Source organism: Vicia villosa, unplaced genomic scaffold (assembly GCF_029867415.1).
Source record: "Vicia villosa cultivar HV-30 ecotype Madison, WI unplaced genomic scaffold, Vvil1.0 ctg.001494F_1_1, whole genome shotgun sequence".
Taxonomy (NCBI): Eukaryota; Viridiplantae; Streptophyta; class Magnoliopsida; order Fabales; family Fabaceae; genus Vicia; species Vicia villosa.
In genome coordinates this window covers 1-18,740 of record NW_026705640.1, presented here as the reverse complement: position 1 = coordinate 18,740, position 18,740 = coordinate 1, and the positions used below count along the sequence as shown (strand labels likewise).

The 18,740-nt window shown below is 32.5% G+C and overlaps 2 protein-coding genes across 2 annotated transcripts; both read right to left on the bottom strand.

The window, feature by feature from the left end:
- Positions 1-3,715: 3,715 nt before the first annotated feature.
- LOC131635460 (uncharacterized) lies at positions 3,716-6,944 on the bottom strand. The gene is made up of 7 exons (XM_058906076.1): positions 6,756-6,944; positions 6,573-6,672; positions 6,354-6,474; positions 6,116-6,237; positions 5,138-5,259; positions 4,900-5,054; positions 3,716-4,284 (listed from the first exon to the last, which is right to left on the bottom strand). The coding sequence occupies exons 1-7, from the start codon at positions 6,880-6,882 to the stop codon at positions 4,270-4,272; spliced, it is 762 nt and encodes a 253-aa protein (XP_058762059.1). The 5' UTR covers positions 6,883-6,944; the 3' UTR covers positions 3,716-4,269.
- An 8,518-nt stretch (positions 6,945-15,462) lies between these two features.
- Positions 15,463-15,948, bottom strand: LOC131635475 (uncharacterized). The gene has a single exon (XM_058906092.1). The coding sequence runs from the start codon at positions 15,946-15,948 to the stop codon at positions 15,463-15,465; it is 486 nt and encodes a 161-aa protein (XP_058762075.1).
- Positions 15,949-18,740: the final 2,792 nt, after the last annotated feature.

Here is an 18,740-nt window from a genome sequence, read left to right as displayed (position 1 = left end):
ACTCCGCTGGGGAATCTGAACTATCTTCTGGACGAAGACTATCATTCACTGACTCCGCTGGGGAATCTGAACTATCTTCTGGACGAAGACTACCATTCACTGACTCTGCTGGAGAATCAATTGTCGATCTGCTGGGAGATTCTCTTTGACGAAAAGTGGCATCTCTTGACCTTGCTGGGGAAATACCAGATTGTTTTCCAGGAGGAAAAACTACCACTTGTCAATTATGTCGAGGAATCCATACTCCTCGGAGAAGAGAAACCGCTCATCGGCCTTGTGGGGAATTCCAAAATGCGAAACAGATTATCTTATCTGAAGAAAACTGTCGAATGTCGCTTTGCGAGAGAATCTCGTCTGAGGGACTCCAAAAGTGAACAAACTATCTCTTTGAGGGAGACTACCATTTGTTGACTTGCTTGGGGAGATCCTTGTGTATGAACTGTTGTCTCGAAGGAAAAAGTTTCTCCGGAACTTGCAGGGGAAACTTGAGTCTATGCTTTAATGACTTGGGCATTCACATGATTAAAGCCTGACTTGACTATGCAGTTATGATGTAATGTATGTATGAATATTATGACAATTATAAAATGTAAAGTGAGTGTGAATAAAATTGTCGCGGATGTAAAATCCTATGATGCGACTTGAATTCTTGTTGATCAGAAGATGTCCTCTTCTTGCAGTTCGAACCCTGTTGGGAATATCTGGTTATTAGTTGTCCGCTGTCCGAAGTGAGTAATATGAATTGAAGTAAAGATCCATCATCGGGAGATGTTCGCAAAGCGACCTCATTGGGAAATTTTAATTCCCGGAGTCTCAACCGTTCTCGGAGCAACTGTTTGCATTCTTCCTATTGTTTGTAAACCTCAGAAAGAAATTTCACCTTTATTTTTGCAAGTAAATTCATTTTATTTTATGAAAACATTTGTTTCAAGAAAATGACTGTTTAAATTTAAAATGCATTTTAAGAAACTGAAAAAGACTAGATTGCAAAGGAAAAGCACAAGGCTCAAATTATTATATATGGAATGGTAATCAGCCAAATGCTTGATTCCATGGAGTATTTACAAAGTTGGAAATTGGTAATTTTCGGGAAAAGGGCTGCGATGAAATGTGACGACCGTTATCTTTCCCTTCCACTCCGGGTTGCGCTGTATTCGTGCTTCGTAGAAGATGACCTACTGCTGATGAATACTCCGCTATGGATTTTTGAATGATCAAGTTCGTCCTGAACACAGTTACTTGCCATATATCCCTAACTTTTGCGTAAACTACCCCTTTCGGGTTTTAAGTCTACCGGGATTGATTATTTATTTTTTATGTCTCTAACTTTTGCCTGAATCGCCCTTTCGGGGTTTCGATTCACCGAGACGCTCTTTTTTGCCTAAGCTGCTCTTTGCGAGTTTTCAACTTAGCGAGTTGTTCTTTTGTTTATTTAGGCGAAGTATTTCTTGACTGCGTCGATGTTCACAGGACGGGTGAATTCTTCTCCATCCATAGTCGTGAGTATTAAGGCTCCTCCTGAGAAAGCTCTCTTGACCACGTAGGGGCCGTCATAATTGGGAGTCCATTTCCCTCTCGAATCTGTGAGAAAAGATTGAATCTTTTTGAGTACAAGGTCGCCTTCTTTGATTGTGCGAGGTCGAACCTTTTTGTCGAAAGCTTTCTTCATTCTTTGTTGATATAGCTGTCCGTGGCATAAAGTTGTCATGCGCTTTTCTTCGATTAAGTTCAACTCATCGAATCTGTTTTGACACCACTCGTCTTCTGTTAATTTTGCCTCCATCAAGACTCTCATTGATGGGATTTCAACCTCTATAGGTAGGACTGCCTCCATGCCATATACAAGGGAGAAAGGAGTTGCTCCAGTCGAAGTACGTACTGATGTACGGTAACCGTGAAGAGCATACGGGAGGCATTTCATTCCAATCTTTGTAAGTGATGACCATCTTCTGAATGATTTTCTTGATGTTTTTGTTAGCTACTTCTACAGCCCCATTCATCTTTGGTCTGTAAGGAGATGAGTTGTGATGTTCAATCTTGAATTCTTCACAAAGCTCCTTCATCATTTTGTTATTCAAATTTGACCCATTGTCAGTGATTATCCTGCTAGGAATGCGCGTAGCGACAGATGATGTGATTTTTGATAAACCTGACGACAACTTGTCTTGTAACGTTTGCATAATGAAGCTGCCTCAACCCATTTGGTGAAATAGTCTATAGCTACCAAGATGAAGCGATGTTCGTTGGACGCTTTTTGGCTCGGTCATTCCAATCATGTCGATTCCCCACATGGAGAGAAAGGCCAAGGGGAAGAGAGTATATTGAGAAGAGATGGTGGCACATGAATTCTATCGGCGTTAGATCTGACATTTGTGACACCTCTTTGCATACTGGTAGCAATCTGACTCCATTGTCAGCCAATAATATCCTGCTCTGCAAGTATTTTCCTTAGTCATGAACAACAATAACAGCATTGACGATGTGAGTACCAAAGGAACCTGGTCATGTATTTCTCTTCATTTTTGTACATTCTGCTTCTTGTTCTGGTATGAACGCATCTGAGCAGAACTTTCATGTCGTTAAAAGAGGATAATCATTAATCTGTACAGAACTATATGTAAAATATAAAATTCGTGTGGAAAACACATGTTTAACTATTTAAGTTGATGTTTTGAAATTTCTGTCAAAAAAAAGTTAGATGTTTTGAAATTGAAAGTTCTTAGATTTTAGTTATTGTTCTACTACAAGGCGGATTTCATACAACAACAACCACCAAGCCTTACTTAGTGGGGTCGATGATATGCATAATATTTTATTTATGATCACACTTCTATCCAAACCGTTAATCTCGTAATCTTTCTTAATAATTTCTTAATAATTTTCTATCTCTAGTTGTTTGATTCCTCTTCATCTATTTTACTCTCTTTACCACAAAATTTACAGGTCTTCGTTCTACATGCTTATACCATCTAAGTTTATTTTCTACCATATTTTACTATAAGTGCTATCTCAACGCTCTATCTAATATCATCGGATTTCATTAAAAAAATGATACACTCATTTCTTGTGGGAGTGTAAGGAGAATGTTTGAAAAACAAGTAAAGAGAGAAGAAAAAAAGTATGGCCAAGTGAGGTTATAGAGAAAAAAAAGTTTGGCCACAACAGAACTAGGGTGACGTACGGATTATAGATGAAGCCCAATAATATTCACTATCACTGCAGTTGATTCTTCTGCAATTTCCTGCATTTGTGATTGTGAGAGCATATTGGTGTTTGGACAATATTTTGACAATTTTCTTTTTCAATATCTTGGTTTTGCATTTCCTAGTTGAATACCAAATTGAAAATTATGCTCCTTTTGTAACTTGGTTTTGTTGTTTGATGGAGCTACTGGATTTTTTGTTTTAGCACAGGCCTCGAAGAAGATGATCAATGATTTATATAGTTTTATAATATCTAAAAATATATATTTTTTTAAGTTAAATATATTTTTAGTCCTCACAAAAATCTCATATTTTTAAATTTAGCCAGCAAATAAAAATAAATCACATTTAAAATTAAAAGTATCCATTTTTGTTAATTTTTTTCAAAATAAAAACTATAATATTCTAGAGAACTAGAATTTCAATTAAAATTCATTAAAAATTAAAGTTAAAAGTCCAATATTTTGTAGGAACTAAACATATTAACATTTTTTTATAAAATACCACATGTATGAAAGTGAAATAATCTTACATGACAAAAAAAAGACCATTAACTCTTAATTTTAATTCCTATCTCTTTAAATTTTGAGAGTTGCAATAGCTTGCTCAGCAAGTTTTTTCCTTACAAATCATGGAACACCAACTAAATGAGTCTCTTCACTCTATTTTAATAGTGCTAGATATAATTTGAAGATCAAGAACTATACTATCAAGAAGCTTTTTATGGTGAAAGCAGCGTGGGTGTGATTTGTCCTGTTTGGTGATTTTTATTCACCTTTCTTCATTTTCATTTTCAGTGCAACTAAAGCCCAGAAGGTTTGAGCTCATAATCTAAAAAGACAAACCAAACTATTTACCACAGAGCTACCCTTAGCTAAAAAGACGAACCAAACTATTTACCGCAAAGTTACCCTTAGTAGCTTAACCCTTCTATTTTTTCCACATCCTTTTATTGGGTGAGAAGAGATGACATTAGAGGGTGAGAAGAGATGACATTAGTGAGACTCCAAAAACTGCACATTGAGATCAGATGCCTTCATTGACCTTTGTCCAAGAAATGCATGCATTAAGCAGATTTTGCCTGCATTCAAACCACGTCAACCGCATTAGATCAAGATTTAATATCAACGAAGTTTGAAAGAAATTCAAATGATATCAGAATATCCGAAGGTGCCAGATCTTAACTTGGTAAAGAAAGCAATGAAACAAATGCACTACAATACAACACTTAACCAGCAAAAATTATCAAAATGACATTGACTCGGGAATATTGGACTAATTATTTACAAGCACCTCCAAGAAAGAGCGCAAAAACAAATACTGATCATAAATAGTAAAACAATAATGCTATATGGTGTAGAAAGATTGTAACAGCAAACTACAACTCTTGCACCAGGTAATTGTATTCATGCATGCATCTTTTTCAAGAAAAACTCATATGAAAAAGCTTTCTCGATTTAAAAAAATGTTCTCAAATTCATTGTCTCAATTTTTTTACTAATACTCGAGAATCCTCCATATCTATACATTCCAATAGATATGAAAAGATTTTATGAGAAAGGGTAACCATTCATAACATATCAATAACCAAAAAGCTAATGCTAATTATGTGTTGGACATATCCACTCTTCCTAGTACATAATTCAAATTTGTAGAGTAGCAAGTTCAATAATTTGAAGTATTCAATGTTGCTTACATGCAAAGGCCTCCTCTTTGCAAGCATTACTGTTAAGATGAGAGGAACCATTGCAGCAGACAAATGCTTAAGTGTGTGACCACTGACAGTATGAAAAGTTGCTGCAAAAATCAATCTATCGGCAGTCTCTTGCAGCATAGCTAGAGGGTAAAATCCTGCCAAGATTTAATTTGAAATTAAGAGCCATTTAAAGAGTGTTGAATCAAAACAGGTGTTATATCATACCAAAAGTACAAACCTGCAGCCAATAGCCAATACGTTGAATGTGTATACATTGGAGGCAACAAAATGGCCATAAGAGGTATGGCAATGCATGATACAGTTTGGACCAGAAGATAAGGACGGATGTCACCAAAGAACCTGCAATAAAAGGTATGGCAATGTGTGATACTCAGTTGTTCATAGTTGCTGCTATCAAATGGAAACCATTGATCTAAGGGGAGTACAGGTTTCAAAAGAACTAGCAGCATCTCAAATGGTGCAACCATTTGAATGATTGAGTTGAAAAATGATTTTCTGACATTGTTCCTTACTTCATCATATAAAGAACCATCCTTAAACTTCAGGAACATAAATGGTAAATTCCAATCAGAAATGGTTCCTTGAGATTGCAAAATTAGAGCATCTCCAACAGACAAGTCCTTAGAGAGTGTTTAAGTTCAAAAAGTATGTTCTTAACGTGTTTCACCATTGATAGAGATTGACGTGCAGAAACTTGCAAAAAATTGTTTTGGTGAAGCAACTCGTCTTTAACAATATCTTGAGTAAATTATGGGGCCCTATCATGAGTTTTTAAGAGTTGCATCATTACAACAAAAAAATGATTGAGTTGTTTCAAAGTGGTGTGGCATTGTAGAGCTCACTTAAGCTACCCATACTGAGTTGCACAATAAAAAAAGCTCTTAGTAAAAACTGGAGTTGTTCTAACTCTTGACCTCATCTCAACCAATCCACAATTATGGAAATTAATTCATCTCAAAGGATCGAAGGATTCAAAAGAGCTAACCTAACTTTTGGCCTTATCTTAAACAATCCCGATGTTATTAGTCACAAATACAACATCCCTAAGACAACTAAGTTAACAGAAACTAGCAAACTTTTATCAGTATGAAGAACCATTTCACATATAGAATAAGGAATTCATCAAACTAAATCAAAGTACAGAGTAAGGGGGAAAAATCTCTTCCAAGTAAAAGAGACAGAGAATTAGGCTTGCCTCCAATACACACTACTTGTTATACCAGCCATAATAAGAGGAATAATCGAAAGCGTTCCTTTCTTTGCATCAATCCTTTCAATGATGAGGATTGCCACCAGTGAAGCGAAAGCAACAGTCATCTCCATGAATGAACATACAAAAATCAAAGAATCAAAATTGTCAAACTAAAATTTTTTAAAAATAAAATAAAATATAGTAATTACTGAATTAAACTTCCAAGGAAGAAAGAACTCACAGGCAACCTGTCAAACACAAGGCCATTATCATTTGGTCCTAGATGATAATATGAAGACCCAAAAGCTACTGAAGTCACAGCCACATAAAAACATGTCCAACCCCATAACTCACCTTGCAAACTTTAACCAAAAATTGAACTTTCAATCATATAATATAACTCATGACACCAATCACATAAGCTCAATAAATTGAATGATTGATAAGCTTATGAAATAACCTGAAGTTAAAATAGTTCCTATGATGACAAAGCATAAGGCCAATGAGACCAATAACCATGAAAGGGAAATTTGATATCACATTAAATGCATTGGGAATGCCTGAATAACAATTAAAAACGTTCCATTTTAAATTTCACAATAAATTGAGTGGAAAATGAAATTGAGGTGGAATGAGTAAATACCTAAGAATTCGCGTTTGTCAGCGAAATCATGGTAGGTCTGAGGTTGAGGAATGGATGGGGTTAGCTTCATGAATAGATAGAAGGAAGTAACCGCGACTACGCATGCCTGCGCAGTTTGTTTTGTCATTGTTTTGGCAGAGTTGATGGGAATGGGAGAAGAGAAATTGAGTCAGTGTGAGAAAGAACTCACGGGAGGTATGATGTAGCATAAATGCGGGGACGGTGACGGTGGTCGGCGTGACGGTGTAGGTCGACATCACGCATCAGCGCGCCAGTTTGTCTTTTTATTTTGTCAGAAATATTCAAACTCGATTCTATAAAAAATTTGAATGCATTATTTGGTTTATCCTCAACTAGTATCTAGTATCTACCGAACTTAACATTGAGCACTCTATTTTATATTTCCTTTCAGAGTCGAATTTCTTATGTCACCCAATAGATCTCTCACGCATCTCTAAATTAGCAAAATTGTTTTCCTACTTGTAGATGTGTCTTCAAAAGTATTTTTTTTAAAAAATTTGGTTTTCTTTCATAGATGCATTTATAGAAAATTTCAAATTAATTTGTTCATGAATTCTTCCGTAGCTACCTCTACGAAAGGAATTGAAAATAGAGTTTTTCCTAGATGTACCTACGGAATATTCTGTTATATTTTTAAAACCAACTAAATTTCACTCCTAAACTCCAATTTTTTAAAACAAAAATTGAACATCAAATTATAATAAAACAAGGTAATTAGAAAACCTCAATTGCACTATTTTGATTTACTATAATTTAATGTTCCATTTTTGTTATAAAAATTGAGTTTTTGACTGAAATGCAATTGATTTAAAATATAATAGAATATTTGATAGGTAAATCTACGGAACACTCTATTTTCAGACATTCTGTAGATGTAGCTACGGAAGATTTCATGAACTTGGGATTTTCTCAATATTGAAAAAATCTCAAGTTTCACTATGTTTTAACGCTTCCGTAGATGCATCTACGAAAAAAAACAATTTCTTTTAATAAAAAGTGTTTTCGACGTCTACGGAAGAAGAGGGCATAAATGAAATTTTGTCAGGTGGCTAAGAGATTCATGGGGTGGATTGAAAAATTCTCTTCATAAAAATAGTTGGACAATTTTGAATTTATTGAAAATCTCTCAAATTTTTCTGATTTTTCATACTAAATAACGAATATTTCACGTATGATGACAAGTAAATATGGTTTTTTACCATATTTTTTGGAAGACGGATCACTACACCCTAAAGTATAACACTTAACAAGGTCATAAAGCATACTTACCATACCTCATACAATTATACCTAACCACACTGGTCATCTTTAAAGCCTCTCACCTCACCTGACTCCCAAAACCACTGTAAAATACCATTGCACAGGGCTTCTCGCCATCACGGGAAAACCCTAACCACCATAAAACATAATATACTTACAAATGCCTCTGAGTCTCCCTGTCATTATAGGGGGACACATACACATGTATTTTTTTACTAGTACAGTGACGCCCACCTTGAGTCCACGGTAAAACTAACTTGGTTCACACCATCTTCAACATCATCACCTAACTCGTTGTTATCCTTCACTCCTACACCTAGCCATCTTTAGCCATGGTCAACAGGAGAACTACATCACTTACGCCAGAAGGTATTAGCGGGTATCGGTGTTGTCGATGCTATGGAAGAGATTTATACCTCCATGGACGAGTTACACCATCATAATCAAACACTAGAAGATGAAGTTCATAAACATTAGACAATCCCAACAGGACTTCAACCCCTCAGATGAGATAAAATTGTTTGAATTGTTTTAACTGTTGTAATTTCTTAGATGTAATATTCAATTTTCTGCCAGAATTATCAACGTAATGCCGATTTTAATCAATTAATGTTGTTTTTTCTCGTTACAAATGTTGTTTTTCAGGTTTACTTGTTATGGATTTATTCTGCAGATGTACCTACAGCGTGTTCCACATGTGCATCTACGAAACGTTTTCACACAAATGTAAAAAAATGCTTTCGAAGGTACATCTACGGAAGCAAAGGGGCATTATTGAAAGCACACATGGTGCCTAAGACAACTAAGGAGTGTTGTAAGAGTTTATATATATATATATATATATATATATATATATATATATATATATATATATATATATATATATATATATATATATATATATATATATATATATATATATATATATATATATATATATATATATATATATATATATATATATATATATATATGTGACTCAAGTGAGAACACTTGGTTATAATGAGAAATAAGAACAATCAATTATAGCCCTTAGATTCTATTAAATGAAATTTGTGATATAGATTATATCTTATTTAAAATAAACATGTGATTAAATGTTACACATAATCATTTTTCTCAAATCTCAAAACTTATTAAAAAACCTCTTAGGAATAAAATTAAATATTTCTTTCTCTAAGATTTTTATATTTAGCATTTGTTAAACATTAATCATAAAATATTTTAATAAAGTAAAATTACATAATTTAAAAAAAAAATCAATAATGATTTTATAAAAATTTATTATATATATATATGGGACGACTCAAGTGAGAACACTTGGTTATTATGAGAAATGAGAACAATGAATCACGACCATTAAATTCTGATTTGTTGATTTTAATGAACTAGATTGGTTTCTCTTTCTATGTTGATTTAAAATAAATATTAAGGATCATAGAAAGAGAAACCAATCCCAGTCCATTAAAATAAGCAAATCAAAATTTAATGGTCGTGATTCATTGTTCTCATTTCTATTAAAAATATTATCTCTCATATTCTTCTATTAATTTACAATATGAAAATACAATTTTGTCACTAGTAAATATAAAAACACTCTTTATGTTCTATTAATTTTTTTTATTTCCTATTAAAATTTATACTTATAAAGAGTATAGTTATAAAAATTACTTTATTTTATTTGTTCCTGTTAAGAAAACTGAATACAGAGAGATAGAAGAGACCGAGAATATATCGTTTTATCTTTAAAGATGAATTTATGTGTGTGACATTACAAATACCAAGGAGTGGTATTTATAGTGCTAGAATTTTACTACTATTGAATACTACTATTGAATGTAATGATACATGCTACTATGCAAAGTTTGAAAATTTTGTAGATAAAAGATATCCATTATTCACAATATATTTCAAAATAGTAATAATAGTAATTACTAATTAGTATAACACTCCCCCTTTTGAAATATTTGTCATGGTGCTTCGCAGTGGCGGAGCCAGAAATTTTATGCAGCCTGGGCAAAATAATTTAACTGCACGTTACATGTAACCATATATAAATAGTCATAAAGTGTGCTACATAAGAGAGATGAAACCTAACATGCGGATAGTGTGCTAAATAAAATTAAGAGGTAAATGCCCTCTCCGAGACTTCTTTGCGGTGAATGTTCGAATAATGTCAACATCTTTATGTGACTTGAATATATCCCGCTCGGTGTAACATATCATCAAGTCATTGAACCACACATCTTTGATCTTGTTGCGCAAATTAGACTTGATAATCTTCATTGCTGAAAATGATCCAGATGTTTAACATTCACTTTCTCAGTACTTGTTCTATGAACCAAAAACCTCCTCATCTCTGAAATTTAATAATTCAATGAAAAGAATTTTTAAATAAAAAAATTATAACACACAAATTGACGAGGCCGAATAATTAAATAAAATAAATAAATTATAACAACAAAGTTAAAAGAAAATTCCAAAAAAAAAATGAATAATAGTATATATTTATATATAACTAAAAAATTAAACTATGTTAGATTCTAAAAAAAATATTAAACTATTTTATTATAATATATAATATTTCAAGTAATTTATATTACAATTGCATGTAGTGGTGGTTCTATGTCAAGTAATATATACAATGACCTAACCATATAATATAAAAATGAAATTGAATTTATTACCTATATGACCTATTGCAATTACGGTACAGATATATCACTACAGTCTACAGCATTCAACATACAAATGAAGTTGAATCTATATAACCTATTGTGCAATTGCGGTACAGGTACATCACTATTCACTACAGCATTCAACATACACAAATAGGTACTACTACTAACTATATAAATTAATCTATATAATATAATGATATATAATAATAATATATTGTTATAATAAAAAAAAAATTAAGAGAAGTACCCTGCCTGCCTGGTGCTTGAAAGTGATGGTGAGGAATTGAGAAAATATGAACAGTCTCTTAGAGAAAGAAGATAAGGTCAATATATAATTGTTTTTTTTTTAATTTTTATTCTAAAGCATAAGTAATTAATTGAGTTGGACCTATCTGGACCATTGGGTATTCATTTATTTTAATTTTACACCTTTATTTTTACTAATTTTGCCCCTGGTTTCATTTAAAAACCGACTATTAAATTGAGGGAAATACAAAGAAATTAGGGGTTGAGCCCCGGGCGCGTGCCCGGGCTGGCCGGGCTATAGAACCGCCCCTGGTGCTTCGTTGAAGTCTTGTTGAGAAGAATCCTATAGGAACATAAGTTTCCTCGTTAAAAACCTTATTAGGAAAAACTCATTGGGATAAAAACCTTAATAAGGGAAAAAGAGCAACATTATGCTCCCCCTCAACAGAACACATATAGCTCTTCTTTAAAGATCTCGAAGGTGACGCATTCCAATATTTTGTACATGCTTCTTGAAATTGATGTAGGAAGTGCCTTTGTAAGGAGATTTGCCACATTATCACTTGAACGAATATACTGAATATCAACCTCTTTGTTTCTTTCAAGTTCTTGTGTGAATGAGAAAAACTTTGGAGGGATATTTTTGGTCCTGTCACTTTTTATGTAACCTTCTTTCATCTGGGTAACACATGCAACATTATCTTCATACAAAATTGTTGGGTTACTATCAATTGGTAAGCCAGACGCTCCTTGGATATGTCGAGTTACCGATCGTAATCATCTACATTCTTTGCTTGCTTCATGAAGGGAAATTACTTCAGCATGATTTGAAGAAGTTGCTACAAGTGTTTGCTTTTACGATCTCCATGATATTCCAGTGTTATCATATGTAAATATATATCCAGTTTGTGATTTATCATTATGTGGATCTGACAAATATCTTGCATCTGCATAACCAAGCAAAAACTGGTTTTGTATTGTTAGAATAAAATAAACCAAGATCAGATGTACCTCAAAGATATCGAAATATATGCTTTATTCCTTTCCAATGTCTTTTTGTAGGGTATGAACTGAATCTTGCTAGTAAATTCACTGCAAAAGTTATATCGGGTCTTGTATAGTTAGCAAGGTACATGAGTGCCCCAATGGCACTAAGGTATGGCACTTCTGAGCCAATATCTTCTTCATTATTTTCCTTAGGCCTAAACAAATATTTTTCAATATTAAGTGTTCTACCCATCATTGGACTACTCAAAGGATTTGCCTTGTCCATATTGAACCTTTTTAATACCCTTTCTATATAATTTGATTGATGTACCAATATACCATTTTTAGTATACTCAATCTATAAATCAAGGCAGAATCTAGTTTTCCCCAGATCTTTCATTTCAAATTCTTTCTTTAAATAATTTCTCGCTTATCTGATTTCTTTATTAGTCCCAATGATATTTAAATCATCAACATAAACAACAATTATTACAAATTCGGATATTGTTTTTCTTATAAAAACACAAGGACAAATAGGATTATTCTCATAGTCTTCTTTAAGTAAATATTCACTTAGTCTATTGTACCACATGCGCCCTGGTTGTTTTAACCCATACAATGATCTCTGCAACTTAATTGCATACATTTCTCTAGGTTTTGATGTCTCATGCATTTTAAATCCTTATGAGATTTTCATGTATATATCAATATCAAGTGATCCATATAAATAAGCAGTAACAACATCCATAAGATACATATCAAGATTGTTAAATACTGATAAACCAATTAAATAACAAAAAGTAATAGCATCCATAACAGGGGAAATATGTTACCTCATAATAAATTCCCGGTTGTTGGTAAAAACCTTGTGCAATGAGACGAGGTTTGTATTTGACAATCTCATTTTTCTCATTTTGTTTTATTACAAAAACTCATTTATACCCGACCAGTTTCACATCTTTTGGTATAGCCATAATAAGGCCAAATACGTTTCGATTTTTAAGAGAATTTAACTCAGTATCAATTGCATCCTTCATTTATAATTTCACATGCAACGGAGAATGAAAAATACTTCATCTATATTCATACCTTTTCGGTTCCACAAAATTCCTGTATCAACATAATTAATTGAAATCTCAAGATCATTCTTATTTTCCGTTTCATTATCAATGATCCACATTTTCACCATCTTGTGCTTCTTAGAGAGCACGCTTTTCAATTATGGATTTATCATTATCTAGTGTCTTTTCAAGATCACTTTCAATCAAATTCACCTTTTCTATTCCCTTTCTTTTTCGGGGATTTTTGTCTTTGGATCCCATAGGCTCACGTTTCAAGTGTGCCTTAGATGTACTTGCTACATTATTTTGATTTGAAACCTCAATTCTAGCAGGAACATTTATAGCTGGTACATGTGACTTTGTTACTCTTTTTAAATCAGTAATTGAATATGGCAATTGATGATAAATCTTGTAAGTGGACTATTTTCTTTACATTTTCTTCCCATGATTTATTGTATGGGTCCAAATGTAATAAATGAAGTACATACCATGTTATGTAATTTTCTATTTTTTTATCCTCTCCCCCTAAAGTTGAAAAATATTGTTTCGTCAAAATGACAATCAACAAATCTTGCCCTGAAAAACATCACCTGTTAAAGATTCAAGATATCTAATAATATATGGTGATTCATACCCCACATATATACCTAACCTCCTTTGAGGTCCCATATTTGTTCTTTGTGGTGGTGATATTGGGACATATACTGCACAACCAAATATCTTTAAATGAGAAAATATTTGGTTCCTTACCAATTGCAAGTTGATAAGGGGTATGTTTATGATCAGCACTTGACCTTAGACGGATAAGTGTTGCAGCATGTAAAATTGCATGACCCCAAACAGTAATTGGTAGTTTAGTTCTCATTATTAAGTATAATCAGGAAATTGAGCTCTAAGCTTAATTATTTGTGCAAGAAATTTTGCAGATGCCATATCACGACTTGACAGTAAGCATACATATGACCATCTACTATATGCATCAATTAATATCATAAAGTACTTGAATGGTCCTGGCGGTGGATGAATAGGTCGACATATGTCTCCTTGAATTCTTTCAAGAAATGCAGGTGATTCTGTCTGAATCTTGCTCGGTGAATGCTTTGTTATTAGTTTGCCAAGACCACAAGCTTCACACGGTCTATCTCTTGTGTAAGTTTTAAAATTTTCAATGGATGACCATGTGTACTATCAAATATTTTACGCATCATTGTTAAACCTGGGTGACCTAAACGGTCATGCCATAAAATCACAATTTTGAGATATTCTTTTACTACTAAATTGCATTCAATTTCATGTATATATGTGTAATGTAATCCAGAAGGCAATTTTGGTAGTTTTTCTAAAATTTTCTTCTTTCCCAAAACATTAGATGTAATATTAATGTATTTCATATTACCTTCCGTTGCAGTTTCAGTATCATATCCTTGACGATATATATTATTAAAACTAAACAAATTTCTCTTTGACTTTGGAAAGTATAAAGCATTATTATTGACAAATTTTATCCCATTTGGTAATACGAACATAGCATTACCTATTCCTTCAATTAAATTTGCAGGACCTGAGATTGTATTTATTATACCTTTAGTGGGATTTATTTCAGTAAAATATTTCTTACTTTTGAGGATTGTGTGTGTAGTTCCACTGTCCGGAATGCAAATGTCTTTAACATGTTCCATGTCTAACCTTCTTAAAAATAAAAATAAGATTAAATACAGTAAATTAACAACATATTCATACAAACTTAAGATACACCTTAACAACATACAAATTGTTAAGTAGATACATATTTCAAATATAAAAACAAGCACACCAAACATTATTTAAATACATATTTTAAAAAGTTACTTAATATGTTTCATCTCCAACGAAATCAGCAGTTTCAAAATAGGTATTATCATTTCTGGGTTCAATCTCATTAAAATTCACTTCTTTCCCCTTTTCTTCAACATATGACATTTGTCTTTTACACAAATGTTATGGTGTTTTACACACCTTAGACCAATGGCCTTTCTTTCTGCATCTGTAGCATATATCCTTATAATTCCTTGAAGGACCTTCTTGGATATATTTACCCTTTCCTTTGCGATTCCAATTATTTTGGTCATATTTGGGGGATCTATAACTATTCACATGACCTCGTCCACGTCCTCTACCACGAAAGTAGTTTCGACCGTGGGAAAGGTTTCGACCATGATATCCTCCTCGATTGTGACTATCAAAACGAGCATGACCATTATTACCATCAAAACGAACATGACCACCATGTCTCTTAAGACGATTAAATCCACCATGCCCACAATTAAAGGTCGTGGCATTAGTTTCAGGATGTGACATTGTTCCTGTGGGTCGTGCCTGGTGGTTTTTTATTAGGAGCTCGTTATTTTGTTCTACCACTAGAAGAGCTGCAACTAAATCAGAATATTCAGTGTATTCCCTCATTCTATATTGTTATTGCAATAATATCTGAGATGCATGGAAAGTCGAAATTTTCTTTTCCAACTTTTCTTTTTCAGTTATAATTTTGCCACAAAATTCTAGCTGTGATATAATCTGGTGCATAGCAGAATTATATGCAATGACAGTTTTATAATCTTGGATCCTTAACTTGTTCCACTGATCCACTAATGAGGGTAACAAGACTTTCTTCTGATGTCCAAATCTTGCTTTAATTTTGTCCCATAAAATATTGGGATCTTTAGCATTTGAATACTTTGTTTGTAATCCATCATCAAGATAATGCTTGATTATTCTGTTTACTTTTGACTTTCTCTTTTCTATTTCATCTGGGTCGTCTGTCGATTTTCCAGAATTCTCTCCTTCAAGAATTTTGTTAAGTCCCTCACATATAAGGTACTCTATTAAATTGTTGTTCCAGGTTATGAAGTTGTCCTCGGTTATGCTTAGAATTTTGAATTGATGCTTAAGATTTGACATGATTATATCTATAATTCAGAGGAACATAATTAATATTTAAAACTAAAAGAAATATCAATTTATTCCGCTACAAAATTCATAACTACATATTATTCAAAAACCTCTACTAATAAACCAAGCTAAGATCAGTAATGGTAAGACAATAATCATGATTAAAGCTACAAGATCATTACCTAATTCTTCACACTTGATAATACTGACAACAAATAACATAATTACAAGTAGAGTGATGAACAAAATAAAAAATTTAGCCATTTGAAAAAAAATGGATAGATAGTTTGAGAATGGTCTGAAAGTTATGAAAAAAGTATAAGTATTTATAGAGGTAGTTTTGAAAAAAAATGACCGTTATATTACCGTTGGGAAAAGGGAAAAAGGAAAAGGAAAAAGTTAAGTGTGATAAAAAAAATATTTAGTCAAATTTTAAGTGTATTAAATATCATCTAGTAGTTATAAGTGTTAGAGATAATTATAATCTATAACATATAAGGTAAATGAACACATAAAAAAATTAGAATATGCGTATGAGGTTTTTAAACCTCCACTGAATATAAAAGAATATTTGCATTAGGAGTCTCAGACTTCCATTAAATATAAAAGTTAGTAACTGTAAATGAGGTTATAAACCTCCACTAAAATATAAAAGTTAGTAACAGAATATGGTGGTTTTTAAACCTCCACTAAATATAAAGTTAGTGACAACATATGATGGTTTTTAAACCTCCACTAATATAAAAGTTAGTAACAACATATGGTGGTATTTAAACCTCCACTAAATATAAAAGTGGTTTTTAAACCTCCACTAAAATATAAAAGTTAGTAACAACATATGGTGGTTTTTAAATTTCCACTAAATATAAAAGTTAGTAATTGCATTAATATAAATGTTAGTAATTGCATATGGGTTTTATACCTCCACACAAAATTTATAATAAAAATAGTCAGACTTATTATAGAGCACTTGACAAGTTGTCAGTTTTCTATAATTGGAGCATTTGAAAATATTAATAAGATTAAAGAGGTAAGTATAGAATATATATACCTAGTGTACTGGAAACTTCTGATAGAACGATCGTGCTGATAACGTGTTAAGAAAACTGAATACAGAAAGATAGAAGAGACCGATAATATATCGTTTTATCTTTGAAGATGAATTTATTTGTGTGCCATTACATATATCAAGGAGTGGTATTTATAATGCTACAATTTCACTACTATTGAATACTACTATTAAATGTAATGATACATGTTTTTTTTTTTACTAAATAAAATATTCATTCATTCCAATCGATAGAGTACATTGTTGCAATACAAATTAAGAATCGCCAAAAACAAAAAGGATGAATCTGCAAACAAACTCACAGCATCCATGTTAATAGCATAAAACGGCAAATTGCATATGCCGACGAATATAACTATGACTATATTGAAATGTCTGAAATATTCATGTCTCCAGATCTGTTGCGTTAATGACACCAAAGTCATAGATATGATCTCCACTAGATTGAAACTCATCTTTTAACTTGAAACAAATGAACACTGCACACAAAGACAGAAAAACAAAATACACCGCACAAAGACGGGAAATCAAAACGAACAAAGACACACTAAAATGACGAAATCACAACAAAAAAACACTAAATATATGTGAAAATCACTTATTTAACTAATAGAGAAACAAGAACGATTTGGAGGGGTGATTTTGAATCAAAATCGATCCTAAATCACCCCTCTATAAGGGATACAGAAGAAGAAGAAGAGTAATGATACATGTTATTATGCAAAGTTTGAATTTTTTTTTTTTTGGCTTTATACCACCGGTTTAGTCCGGTAGTGGTTCCATCCCCCTCCCGATAACTCCCCTACCAAGTCCAACACCAATCACCAAACCAACTAACGTTTGGTCAAAGTTTGAAATTTTGTAAATAAAAGATATCCACTATTCACAATATATTTCAAAATAGTAATAATAATAATTACTTATTATTATAACCGTTACTCTCTTATCTATCAAATATCATATAAGATAAAAAGTTGTCAAATACTTTAAAATAACTTACCATTTTTCAAATAAAAAACATCCATAACTTATTAACTTTAAAGATATGTGCATATATTCATACCATAACTATACTGCACGGTCAGTGTTTGATGATAGGTGAGATGATTTATCATCGGTGTCAGTATATCACGGTTCAGTACATGTTATTCGGTCGGACCGGGTTCAAAACATATGAATGTACAGTCACGCGCTTATCTCCACAAGTTTCTATAGACATGCACAAGACCAAACCAAACCACACCACACGCGTGACGAATCATATCACACATTCCCTCGTGTGCCAAATCTCTCTTTCATTCATTCTCATAAATAACAACAAACTACCAATACCAGAATTAACCAAAAATAACAAATTTCCATTTCAATCCCAATTTATTACCAAAATCGTTTTCATCTATGATGCATAAAATCCAGAATTTCAGAATATCACAATGTACCAAATTTGCATCACTCAAGTAATACCCGATACGTTTAATCTCCTTCAATTGTGACCGCTTAACGTAACGTGAACACAACAAAATGTACAACCTTAGAACAGTGCCACAAAAGTATTCAATTAGCTACTACAATACCTACAAAACCCACCGCAATTATGAGGTTAAATCTTTTCTATTTTAAATTAAAATAAACACCAATAATATATTTTCAGTATTATGTTGCCATCAATGTCTTATTTTGTTTCTTTTTTTTCATTTTCTAAATATAGTTTAATGTTTATCTAAAAAAGTAG

Bases quoted from the DNA above. Each gene is read 5' to 3' on its own strand.
- LOC131635460 (XM_058906076.1), bottom strand. From the start codon at position 6,882: ATGACAAAACAAACTGCGCAGGCATGCGTAGTCGCGGTTACTTCCTTC. The intron at 6,673-6,755 runs GTATTTACTCAT...ATTGTTATTCAG, and splicing joins TGACAAACGCGAATTCTTAG to GCATTCCCAATGCATTTAAT. The intron at 5,055-5,137 runs GTTTGTACTTTT...AAATCTTGGCAG, and splicing joins GTATTGGCTATTGGCTGCAG to GATTTTACCCTCTAGCTATG.
- LOC131635475 (XM_058906092.1), bottom strand. From the start codon at position 15,948: ATGTCAAATCTTAAGCATCAATTCAAAATTCTAAGCATAACCGAGGAC.